Here is a 13,846-nt window from a genome sequence, read left to right on the forward strand (position 1 = left end):
GCGAGCGGACAAAGGAACCATCCCGGTCCGGTTGTTGTTGAACCCGAGCCCCGGCGGCGGCGGCCAGGTGAGCGGACACAGGCGTCATGACGACCGACCTCCTATCGAGCATCTGCCCCCAAACGAAGCCGAGTCGCCCGCTGCGTTCGCACCGCGCTGTCCGGTGAACTTCTCCCGGAGCCCGGAGCCTCCGGAGCGGACAAGCGACGTCAACTGCGCTCTCCGCCGCTCACACGCAGCTGGCAGCGGGGAAACAAAGCCCGGAATCCCTTTGTGTGTCCCCGCTTGGTTTCAGCGGGTCGACTCTCCTCGGCTCCGGTGCTGCTCTCCAGGCTGGCGCCTCTCGTTAGCTCGCTAGCCGAAGCCCTTTAGCCTCGACATCTCCCCCGCCCCCCCCCCCCCCCCCCCCGCCCCCCTAGCTAACGTTTTAATCTGCCCGTGTGCTCTCCACTGGCTGGATGAGATGTCATTCACCATGGAGGACAACTTGGAGTCCGGGTGGGTGTCCGTCCGACCCCGGCTCTTCGACGAAAGAGAGAGGCACAAATTCGCTTTCATCGTGGCCTGGAACGACGTCGAGGGGAAGTTCGCCATAACCTGCCACAACAGAACCGTGCAGAGACGGGCCACTTTCCTGGACCCGCTCCTGGACTGCTGCCCCGGCGCCGATGTGCCTCCTGCCCCCGGAGCCTCCGGGGCAGAACAACACGCTAGAAGTCCGGGCACCAAGCGGAGAGACGAGGCTAAAGTTAGACCCCACTCCGTCCCCAAAGGGAAGCCCACAACAAAGCCTGGTGCCGGGGACAAGAAGGCTTTGAAAGCCGGTGGCTCGCAGACATTAGAGTGCATCAGCCACACGTTAGGGTCCTGGGACATCGTGACCCCCAAGGTGATGGACATCGAGATCCTGGAGCCCGTGGATGTCCCGCTGTCTCCGGACGACTCCGACCCGGGGGACCGGGACGCCAGCGGCCGCGAAGACTTCAGCTGGGCCGGGCTGTTCTCCTTCCAGGACCTGCGGGCAGCCCACCTCCTGCTGTGCTCCGTCAACTCGGACCTGGAGCCGTGTCTGCCGTGTTTCCCGGAGGAGCCCACCGGGGTTTGGACGGTGCTCTTCGGTTCCACCGGGGTGTCGCAGCGGGAGACGGAGGCCCTGTGCTACCAGCTGCAGGTGTACCTGGGCCATGCCCTGGACACCTGCGGCTGGAAGATCCTGTCGCAGGTGCTGTTCTCCGGGGAAGACGACACGGAGGAGTACTACGAGAGCCTGAGCGAGCTGAGGCAGAAGGGCTTCGAGGATGCGCAGGACCGGGCCAAGAGACGCATGCAGGAGGTGAGATCTGCATTTCAAAGTGCATCCAACGTGAAGAGAAGATGTTTAATGTGTAACTCATGGTGTTGAGAGTTTCTAAAAGCACACAAACACTATTTAAAGTCGTTTAGGAAATGACAGGTGACCCACAGACATTGTAGATCTTTACAAACACGAAGCATCATAAAGGCATTAAAGGTGTTTAAAAAGATAAAAACATATCCTAATACCACAACCCTAACCCAAAACATAAGTTATAATAATTAGTATATGAGAATTGACAAACTAGATAATCTCCATTACTGTTGTCCCACACCTGACTCATCTGAAAATCCACGTGTGAACACATCCATCCATTCATTCATCCGGTTTTTTCCTGCTCATCCGGATCCACTAGAGCTGATTTATTGATTTAGGCAATGGGCAGAAAGAAAATCTGCAAGTAGTCTGGTACCAAATACATTTGCTGGTTCTAGCTTCTTAAACATTCATATCTAGTTTTTCTTTGTTATATAGGACTTGAAACTCAATATGTTTGGGTTTTGGATGGTTGACCGGTCAAAGAAAGTCAGTGGAAGTTGTCACCTTGGGATGAGAGGAACTTCAAATGGCACTTGCATTAAAAATGTATATATATAATTGACAAATTGTACATGAAAACAATCTGCAGAGTAATCACTAATGAAATTAATCATTAGCGGAATCCCTATATTGTGATTAATGCTGAACATTTGAAGTATTCTTCAGAAGCACTGAAAGACAATGTGCCCTTTAACTCTGCGGTGGTTCTACTGGTTTTCATTGACATCCTTCAAGAGCAGGTGTTAGATGACACTCTGTGTGACATTGGTATGTAAGAAGTCTTAACTTTCACTTGGAGGAACCTGCAGATAACTGGTCCCGATGCAGTGGGTAGTTTTCAGAGCATAATTGTGCCTCTCGGTCAGCTCACTCTCCTCCCCCCCCCCCCCTCCTGTGTTAAATCATCTGTTGCTGCGAGTTCACAGGCCTGTAATATGATCGGCCCTGGCCAGACATCACACTCCAGTTGGCTGGGCAGTGTGAAGGGAGTCGCGCAGAAACACGGGGGGGGGGAGAACAATCAGAGGTGGAGTTACTGAAGTGACGTGTCAGCACAGCTGTTGAGACTGTTTCAGTTGTGGGTCCACAAAGCTGGAGACACACATTCAGCTCAGCAAGCGTGCGACGAGCTGACAAATGTTTTCATATATGCACATTGTCGGGTTCTATTGACAAATCCTACCAGAGCATAGTGGAAACTACTACTAATACTATGAAGTGTAAACACAAGCCGGGTCATGATGATCAGCAGGGAGGAGACTGAGCAGCCGGCATAGTCTTTCACCTGCTCTGTTGTTTTGTTCAGGAGATTAACACACAAAGAACAAACAGCAGGGTAAGTAACCAGGAAGAGAGTGTTTAAAAAAAATACACAATGTCGCACTTATACATTCAGAGGCCCCTTCACTAGTTAAATATAGTTTAATCCCACACAATAGCTCATTCATCAATGTTCCCTTCGCCGAGATAATGATGCTCACTTTAATCTAACTTTATTCTTGTTATTGAGGTTGGACTTTGTGGTGGTTTTTCTGAAGTCTTGCCAACACCCACAACAAACGTGTGGTTGCAAACTGTAACCTTCATAATAAACTACACAGTTGTATTCGGTGTAACAGAGCTCTTCTTGCACACACTTCTCAGAAGGAAATGGCCCCTGGTATTGTTGTTGGGTTTCCTGGATTCTCTGCGGAGAATTGGCCAAAACAAGGAGGAAATGGGAAGTTGAGTAATGTGTCCGTCTGGATGAGGACGACCCAGTGGAACTGAAATGATGGAGAGAAGAAGAGCTGATATGATCTGTTGATTAGTCGATTAGTTTTTATCCACTGCAATTGTTTTTTTTATAATAGATTAAATGATCAGAGAAAAAGAGCCAAATATTCCAGTTTCTCAAATGTGAGGTTTCTGTTGCTCAGCTTTATATCATTGGACATTAAATATCTTTTGGTTTTGGTCTGTTGGTCTGACAAAAACTCTCTGAAGTATCTTCATCTTATGAAAACGTCTTCTTGTTGTTTGGAAAACTTGTTAGTTGCAACCATAGTAAACCACAGAGACATATTTGTCTTTGTATCTTGTATCATTGTTTATAAGATGTCATTTTAATATATTTTTGTCTCATAATTTACATGTGAACACAAAGTTAGAAACACATTGAAATTCAATGCAAGCTAGCCCAGCCACTTACAACTACAGCCTCAGAAGTTACTACAGAGTTAAATAATACCGCTCTGCTGAAGTGTGAACAACAACAGGACAGTTTTAACAGAGTGCACATGCCTCCATTTTCCAATTTCCTGGTCACTGAGTCCATTCTTGATAACCCTGGACTGTAGGTAATATTATAAGCCAAACACTGACCTGGTCCCTCTCGTTTGGAGGCCAGAGTCTATATTTATTGGAATGTTGAAAAGGAAGAAAATGAGGAGACACACACACGCACACACACACCTATGAGAGGTCACTTGTTAATAAACTGTTAAATTGCATTGATTAATCGATACAAACCTAAATTGCAAGTACTTTTGATATTCAATCTAGAATGGTACAAACCTCGGCCAAGACGTAACACTAACTTCTGAAACCGCATTTTAATCTGCTAGGTCCTGATTTTTATTTGTATCCAAAATCGCACGCACTCTTATATCATTCCCATTAATATGCCTAATGTCTTTCATCAAGATCCATTAATTGCTACCTGTCAAAAAACACTGTATCTCGCAACGTTAAGAAAAGTGATGAAAACCTCCTGGATCCACCCCGAAATGTATTGGGTTCTTTCTCTCCCTCTTTTGCCGATGTCTCATCCTTCCACCAAGTTTTGTGAAATCTGTTCCATTGCTATTGTGAAATCCTGCTGACAAATCAACCAACAAACATATTGACAGGGGTGAAAGCATGACCTCCTTGGTGAAGGAAATAATCGTTTTAGTCATTTTCAAGCAAAACTGGTTCAAGCCTTTAAAATGAGGATTTGATGTTGTTCTTTCTCTAAATTAATCTTTTGTTATCGACTAAAACAAGCTGTCTGAAGCACATGTATCGTGGGAAACCATGACAACCCTTTTTATCCCCACAGTGTGTGTGTGTGTGTGTGTGTGTGTGTGTGTGTGTGTGTGTGTGTGTGTGTGTGTGTGTGTGTGTGTGTGTGTGTGTGTGTGTGTGTGTGTGTGTGTGTGTGTGTGTGTGTGTGTGTGTGTGTGTGTGTGTGTGTGTGTGTGTGTGTGTGTGTGTGTGTGTGTGTGTGTGTGTGTGTGTGGCAGGTGGAGAACCACTGTTGTGCGCTGACCACAACTTTTCACAAGATGCAGCCTCAGCCTCCTGACTCTGTGATGTGTGATAACGACTGGGGCCAAATATGCATGAGGACGGATTGTGGAAAACAGTCATAAGATGTAGGGCATCTGTCTGTTAATCATTGACCACAGACACAGTTTTTATCTGGGGCCTGTCTTTACACACAAACAGCTCCCCTACAGTAAACCGGACATGCTGCAAGCTCTTTGTTGGTGATGGCCGTGTAAAGCGTGATGAGAAATGATGAAAATTTAACTAAACTGTTATGCAGGCAGGATAAAGTTGAACAGCATGATTAAAACAGGCTTGGTGGTTTACACTACCGTGTTTGGCATCAAACACAAGACAGTTAATGTCAACTTGGCCTGTAACAGCTGTCAAAGCACTTCAGGGCTTCAACGACTTGTTTTCATTATAGATGGATCTGCTGATTATTTTCTGGATTGATCATTTGGTCTATAAAACGCAAGACAACAGAACATATTATGAGTTTCTAGACTTTAAGTTGACATGTTTTAATGCACATACCTCATAGTTTACCTCAGGACTCATTACAAAGGCTGCAGTGTGAGGTGATGTTGCATTGTATTGCATTGGACCCAGACTTCGTTCTAGTATTTAGCTCGCCCCATTTATATCACTCATCAGAAACACCTCAGTATAATGAAATTTAGTTGAGCAGCACTACAAACTGCAGCCTCTATAGAAATCATACACTGGAATCAATACCTCTCTAAAACAGTATCAACTAAAACCAACATTATATCCTCCATACAGTGAGGATGTATTGCATTACATTAGACTGCATTAATAGTTTCCAAGTGGTGTCGTAAACCATCACCTGAGGGGATCTTTGAGCTGTCATCTACAGGTACTATTATTCCCATTGTACTTGATCTGCACCAGCAAGAATACCTATAGTACAACGATGAGTCAAAACATTATGGCCACTAACCGATGCAGTGATTCATGTAGATTTTCCTATATGAGTTTCACATCTCAAGGTGTGGGAATATATTCAAAGTTACCCTGAGCCAGTTTGACAAGGGCCAGATCAGATGGTTAATGTGTCCATATGACTCAGATAAAGCATTCACCTAAACAGCAGAGGCTTGTGGAGTGCTGGCGGTCGATGGTGGCGAGTACCTGCTGACAGTGATCCAAAGCAGAACAAACCACAAACCAGTGAGGCTGATCGGGTCACGTCTGAACCAACAGCTGTGACACAAGTCGCAGAAAAGCTTCCTGACGTTTATTGGAGAGAAGTGTGTAGAGTGCGTTGCATGCTCCTGCGTCTGGTGCTGTATTGACTGATCTCTCTGGTCCACTCTGATCATAACATGATAATGTTGGACAGAAATAAACCACGTTGCTGAAAGAATTTGTGGCAGCAGTTCTGAGCTCAGTTGATTCTCAACTGGCATCTGTTCTGTAAAGAACCTGGCCACTGAGCGCTTTTGGTGGAAAAGGTAACTGGCATTCCCTTGTAGACTGACTTTGCTTTTGTCGACTCTTTCACATTCAGTTTCAAAAGAGCTTTTTGTGTCTGCTCAGATCACAGGGGAGGCGTGTTCCTCCTGTGAGATGTTTCAATTAAAAGCCAGAGAGAAAAGTGCTCCAGCAAGGCAGAGCAGATTTAGCTGCGACAAACTGGAAGAGTGAGTTCTGATGACAGGGCTGTACCGGCTACACTGTAGCTCAAATCACTCACAACATCCTGTAATTACCATCTCACTGCACATTGGAGAGCAATCTGTAGACGTAGCTAAATTTAGCACATGAACATTTATTTATTTCTGTGACATTTTTCAAATAAGTTGGAAAAGGGAAAAATAAGTCCATTCACTCACTGCTTTAATTCAGCAGTTCTGGTCTGTATTTGTTTGGGGTATCATTGGTGATTTATCATAAACAACAATTAAAGATTTGGATTAGCACACTAAGAGATAATATGTTGCTATGCTGGGTTGGTTGACATGGCTTGGCCTTGTGTTGTGCGTTTACACAGTGCATGAAGCAGTTACATCCTGTTGAGATGTGCATCCTGTTGGTAGTTGGTAGTGCGATGATTATGTTGAATATTAACATAAATATGGTCAGGCCAAGTCATCAAACATGTTTAGTCTTGTTTCTTATTTCCTGGCGATATGGCGACGGGCTGTTAAAGCTGTTGAAGGAAATCGCACGATTAGCACAACTTTTCATTGTCGAGGTTGTTCTCTAGGAGGATTTCATTAAAGTAGAACATCTGCAAATAGCAAATAACAAGCAAAAACTACTTAATCCAAATGGCTGACTTACTTTTGAGTTTGGAATATGGGTGCTCAGACGTTTTTGTACGTCTGGGCATGATGCATATGATTTTCATGCATTTTGGTAAAACAGGGGGCTGCACTTGAGGGGGCGCTATTAAGTCAATCATGCACATCCTTGCGCGAAAACCATTTCACGCGTTTTCCCACAAAATGATGTTTCTTTCAATGGGGCAATATTGACCCTATAGCGGTAGCTGCCCGTGACCTGTAAAAAAACTGACTGACGATTTTCAAATAATTTTGTGTTGATGAACTAATAGATAAGTTAATTCCGTGTTTTTGCTCAATAATAAATGCTAAATGTCTGAATTAATATAAATAGACTGGATAACATTTTTCCAGTCTAATCGCCCACTCAAAGCGATTTTACAATAAAAATCACCTTGAGCCATTTACACACACATTCATACAGCGCTTCTATGTGCAGCACTTTTTCTATCACACTATTACACACTGTGGGAACAGCCGTCGGGGGCAATTGACTACAATTTACAAGAGTTACAACAACAACATAAACAACGTTAGAGGCTGTTAAAAGAGAATTTAGTCGTAGAGCCTGTGTAGTGCCTTTGGCTGCAGACTGGGTGTTTGGAGGCCAATTGAGCCTCATGTTGTGCTGCAAGTCTCTAGTCATAAACTGACAACATTCAATGAACTATTATTTTCTTAGTGTTTAATGACAGTTTGCTTCGAAACCATTATTTTGTGAAACAACATATAATTTCACCCTAATTTCACTGAAAAGTAATAAATAAGGTTGTTAAATGAACTTCCATGATAAACACTCAGCATGATTAATGAACCTGCTGGTTATTATGTCTTTATTTTCTTTACCTTGAACATAATGACAAATTGCCTATCACAACTTGTTGTGGCCCAAACTGACTTATTGAAATTACTGTTTGTCCTCCTACTCACAGTCCAGAACCAGTAAATGTTTAGTTAATATTCACTTGGGACAAAGAAAAGCAGAAATCCTCTGCACTGGGAAGCTGGGACCGAAGAATGTTTGGCATTTTTGCTTTTGATTAATCGACTAATAGTTTTGGCTCGAATTAAGACGTGTAATCCTGCTGGCTCAGCAGCTCAACACACTAAGCAGTCGCAGGCCTTCTGGCCCTCTTCAACAAATAGATTTGAACATGTAAATACAGTTAAAGTAGAATGTGCCATTATATAAAAAGAATCTGCAAGGAACTGTCAAATCAATGTTGCTTATTGATTCTAATTATATCTAAAAGTTAGTTTGAATCCAAGTTGATAAAGAGCAAATCTCTCGTTCGCTGGTGCCCAGGCAGGAGTCGACTCAATTATCCCAGGGGCTTTCCTGGCTGGCATGGACTGCAGGGGCAGGGAGTCGGTGTGCGTTTGGTCAGCGGTTACCACGGAGACGCAGGCCCAAGGTAAACAGTAGGAGCAGTGTTCGAGCTGAATCGCGCTGTGTCTAGCCCGCTCCCCAGCATGGAGGGCCTTGGAAAAGCAGCCTGGAGTTAACATAAGAGTGTCTATTCATATCTATAGAGAGAAGAGCACTTCATTCACTGCTCTGGACGAAGATTGGGTGGTGATACATTTCAATATCAGATGAAGCAGACGTGAAGGAGGTGTATTGTGCTGTGTAACTCGGGTGCAGTGATCTCTGGGAGCTGCATTGTGTTTGTGTGTACAGTAGCTGTCTTGATGACGCCTATCTCATCAACAATGCACAGTCTGTGGATCGCTGGACATATGGTATGAATCAGCAACAGTTGGGGCCAATTCATTCTCATTGTACTGCACTCAAACAATGTATTTAATGGTATCACTCCTGACCACACACACACGCGCGCAAATGTGCCTGCACTCTCATACTCCTCACATTTGACAATCGACAATTACTTTAATCAGTAACTACTCTCTCTATTAATTATGTCTTAAAATTCTAATATATTGATTAAATAAATAAAAATCTCTTGGTAATATCCTGGAGCACGAGTTGCTCTGTTGATGTCTTGCTTGGCTTTACCAAAATCCAAATTGTTTTCAGTTAACTGTTATAGACATTTCATAAAACCTTCAAACATGGTGGAGCTGAAACACTGATAAATCAATTAGTTGCTTTTCAACATTTTAAATTGATTAAGTGTTTCAATCATTTTTGAAGCAAAAATAGTGAAGCGATGCCAAATACTTGCAGATTATTCTCATGAGAGTCGGGATCTGTTGCTCATCTTTGTCATAAATCATCGTAAACAGAACATTTTGGGGTTTTGGACCAAAGGAGTAGTAACTCTGCAATGCTGGGATGGACAAGTATTGGTGCTGTAGTCCTAATATTTGGTTTTGACATCAGTTTTAATTTGATTTGTAGACAGATAGATATGAAACGACGCCAGCCTTGTCAGGTTTGAAGTGGATCTTTGTCTGCACCAATTTCCCAACCGTGTCTTTTCGTCTCTGTGCGTCTTGTCCCAGGTGTTGGACAAGCACAAAGCCATGGACAGCATGGTGGAGCTGCTGCAGGTGTACCCTGAGGAGGACGAGGTGTATGCAGAGCTGCTGGAGGCAACGACTCAGCTATACCACTACCTGCTTCAGCCTTTCAGGGACATGAGGGAGCTGGCAATGCTGCGCAGACAGCAGATAAAGGTAACACACTCACACACACACAGACACACACACGCACACACACATGCACTACCATCTGTTTTAGGGCTTGATTTAAGTAGGTTTAGACCTCGCTGTAGCCCGGTTACTGGTGTGTCCTGGAACACACTTTGACTTGTGTCCTCCTGCCTCTCCGCTACAGTGCACTCCACCAGTCACAATGCCTTCTTTTGTGGTTTGAAAAAGCCAAGGTTAGCGCTGGCGAGCAAGCCCTGAACCACTGCACGATGAAGTCCTCCATTCAGCCTGCCCTTCTAAGCCCACTGTAATGACATTAGCATTAGTTGCTGAGGCTACATGTGTTAGCGATGGTGTAGTAGCCGATCCGTGCTTCCCTCTAGCTTTGCATCTGGGGGCTGTGGAGGGCAGAGGATCAGCCGGAGAGGCTTTTTCCCCTCCTGCCCAGAGCGGCTTAACAACCAGCATAAGTATTATTACAGCGGCCACTAAACCACTCAGTAATTCTGCAGCCTCAGCACACTCTTCTGTTTTCCACACTCTTTCTCCACTCCATCTTTGTTGTTTTACTTCATTAGAGGCTTGAAAAGGGAAGTAAATCTGCAGGCTAATCTCTACTGTCTCTGAGCCTTCATAGAGCTGGGTTCAGTGGGAACACATGCCTGGTCGGGTCAACAGGTCACAGTCCTGCTTGATTAACGGCCCAGCAGGAGGGAGGGACATACTGCTCATTAAGGTGGTTTCTGAACAAATGCATTTAATGACATTAAAGTACAGTCTGAGAATGGATGGACATTTTCTAACTACAGATACAACAACTTATCCAACAACAAAAATAGACTCAAAATGATTAAGTTGGCATTATTTATATGTTACCCAGACCTCATGCATAAATGAGTTACCAGTTTAAGGAGATGTGAATGTCATCTTCTTGTGTTTTTAATGAAAGAAATCCCCAAACAAGGAAAACCAGGGATGACATTTCACAGATTAAAAGTTATTTGACCATATAATACTGTTACAAATGCGTTGACTTCTGTGCGTGTATTTTATAATATGAAGCCTGCCAAAATGTGGTTAGTCTTTTAACTTTAGCCCATCCAATCATCATTTTTTTATCAAACCTTGAATCCAAAATATCATGGCAGCACAGCAGCAGCAACTTTCTAACTGCTGCTGTTTATTTTTTTTGTCCCTTTGTTTTCATTTTGGCAAACATGCAGCATTAACAGATGCCAAGTTAGCTTCAAGCAGTTTGCGTATGCGGATGTACAGACAACTGTCACTGTAATGTATTGACGTAATAGGATATCTTGAAAACCTGCTGATTATCAGATAAGTTTTGATGATTTGTTTTTTAAGCAAATTTATGGAAGTTTTTATGCAGTGAACACCAGAAGTATCCCTGGTTCGGTGAATCATAACAACTTTACATCATGTGTGTTCATGTTTGACTTTGTGATGAGTCTGGGAAGAAGTAGTGCTGCTATAGACGCAAACTGTTGCCAAAGTCTGTGTCTTGTTAGCAGCGATGTTACTGAACGATGACTGGAAACATGTTGTCCATGTCTCTGCCACTGTGTCTGTCTTAGACTCGCTGTCATCCGCCCTCTGCTGTGCTGCGAGTACTTTCCCTTCTCTGAGATACGTCGCTCACACAACATGCTTATCCAGCATTGTGTCACTAACCAGCACAACTGACTGCGTGGGCGTGTTAATGACTGTGTATTATGATGGAATTTGGATTCTTGGGCGGGTGCTGATCTAAGTTTAGAAATTTAACACAATGACCAAAACGCATGTAGAACTTTCCCCTTAGACTCTGGTGATATCGTATGATATGCCAAAGCTCCATTGTTTTCCAAAAACTATTAAAAACAGATTAGTGGGCCACGCTGTTGCTACATGCTTCATGGATCTTCCTCAGAATCTGAACTCTGCTCGATGCCAAAGTTTCAGTCTTTACCACCTGCTCCCCTCAGGCCGATCCAACGACTGAAAACAAAGCTGTATGCAAATAAATCCCTGATACCGGCGGAGACGGGTGGTTGCTCCCAAACTGATGAGTCAGGGAATCATGAGGGAGACTCTCGTTTTGGGACTTAGGACAAAGGATTCTGAAATTTACATGCAGTTTGCATCTTACTTGATGAGGCAAAGCAAAGCTGGGGAAACAAAGAGAGCAGCCGCTGAGTATCAGTTGCTTGCTGTGGAATTACAGCCTGTTCTGGGTTTATCTGTGAGTGCACATGACACCAAATGAACTGGAGTTAAGGTTAAGTCGTCGACTAGAAGGGTTCAGACTGTGGACTGAATGTACAAAAATATCTTTATATCAGGAGTTCATGAAGTTTTTCATTGCTGTGGTACATTTCAACCTTTTCAGGTTCACCGAGGCTACAAAGTCTAGAGTTGATTAGAGCTACAATTAATAGTTATTTTCAGTATTGGATGGTCTTCCGATTATTTTCTCTTTTAAATAGTTCATCAATTAATCTTTTGGTCTATAAAATGTCAAATTAAGGGGAAAAGTGTCAATTACAATTTCTTAAAACTCAATATCACATCATCAAATCACTTCTACGTTTCAGAAAAGGAAATAAATTCAGCTTTAAATAGAGAGATACTGAAAATGTTCCCACATGAGACTCCTCAGAGAACAAGGTAACATCTAAAACAACTAGTTTTGTCAGACCAGCTGTTGAAACTAAAATATTTTTAGATAACACCAATGTAAAACGCAGAAAAGCAGCATGGCATAAGAATACAAGAATGGCAGCTACTGAATATTGTGGATATTTGCTTTAAAAATATATCAATTATCAAAATAGTAACAGGTTTGATCAAGTGATCAGTTTCTTGTCTGATCTTTGCAGCTCTACGGTGATAATTCAGCTGTGTCTTAATGCAGGGAGGCAGTTTTCCACTCGACTCTGTTTTAGGCATCTCACTTTAACTGATTCAGTCAATGACCCGGCAGATGGACAGATGAATGAATGAACACCTGAATGAGTCATCAACAAAGGGTGTCAGGTATTTTGGTGAATGGTGCATTGTGGGACAGTCCTATTGCATGTCGGAGCGCTGCAGCACAGGTGTCCTGTTGCCTGGAGGGTCTGAGTACTGTCATGAATAAAAAATGTGGTTTCTCTGTGCAAGTCAGTTTGTAACTCAGTGAGCTCCAGTTACTGTTTCACATCAACTCTATTATAACACGGCAATGGTCGCCATGGTGATCACGTGTGCTAGTTTAACATACCCAGTCTTTCTGTTATCAGGCTTTACTGAACCTAACATTGGTCATCCTGGATAAACTGTTCAACGCCGCTGGTTGTCGACTGTCTCAGTTAACTCTACTACGAGCGCGTTCATGTGGAAGAGGCAGCAACATCGTCTGAACCCTGAATCAAGTGTGTAATACGATATGAGAACAAACACTGATATCTGCTGGTAAATTTGATTACAGAAACCGACAAAAGGGACATTCGACATGGTGAAATCATCATATGATTACAGTAAAAAGAAACACACATCTTATTAAGTTAAACTAAACTATTAGGAGCATGTGATACAGAAGCTGTGCAGGATAGACAACAAGTACGTTTTCATCCAGATCCATGAATCACTCCCTGGGAAATCTTCAAAGATATCAACAAACATTTACATTTACAATGTTGAAAAAAAGGAAAACTCCTAGATCCGCCCCTTTGTCTGGAGTCATGCCAAAGTGTAATGGTTTCTTTCTTGGCCCATGTCCCGTCCTCCTACCAAGTTTCCTGAAAAACCATTCAATTGTTTCTGTGTAATCCTGATGACAAACTAATAAACAAATGGACGGGTGAAAAACATGACCTCCTTGGCAGAGGAAAAAAGCAGAAGAAATCAGGAAGAGAATTAATTATCTGTGATAAGATCAGTCTGACTGAGATGGTAATTTATACTCGTGGGAAACATCTAAACAGTGTGTGGATCATCTTTCTCATAAAAGACATAAGAGGGTTTAGTTTTTATTTCAAATGATCATCACAAAGTATCAGGAGTTCTGTCGAGAATCAAAGAATCTTTGTTCAATGAAAATCATTATGAATTTATTTATATTTAAGTGTAATGAACTCTCCCTCAGTTTGTTTAAAAAACAAAAGTGGACACATTGAAAGACAAAGTTATGAAAAAAGACAAATATCTGCTGCTCCTTATTATTTATCACTTTATTGTAAACTCTTTTCTCGCTATC

At 43.0% G+C, this 13,846-nt stretch overlaps 1 protein-coding gene across 1 annotated transcript in view; it reads left to right on the forward strand.

The window, feature by feature from the left end:
- Positions 1-463: 463 nt before the first annotated feature.
- The window catches only part of jmy (junction mediating and regulatory protein, p53 cofactor), a 30,801-nt gene continuing 17,418 nt past the window's right edge, over positions 464-13,846 (forward strand). The window contains exons 1-2 of the mRNA XM_061080791.1: positions 464-1,333; positions 9,463-9,636. Of these exons, the coding sequence (XP_060936774.1) occupies positions 464-1,333; positions 9,463-9,636 (1,044 nt within the window). The remainder of the gene's footprint in view (positions 1,334-9,462; positions 9,637-13,846) is intronic.

This window comes from Limanda limanda, chromosome 1 (genome assembly GCF_963576545.1).
Source record: "Limanda limanda chromosome 1, fLimLim1.1, whole genome shotgun sequence".
Taxonomy (NCBI): Eukaryota; Metazoa; Chordata; class Actinopteri; order Pleuronectiformes; family Pleuronectidae; genus Limanda; species Limanda limanda.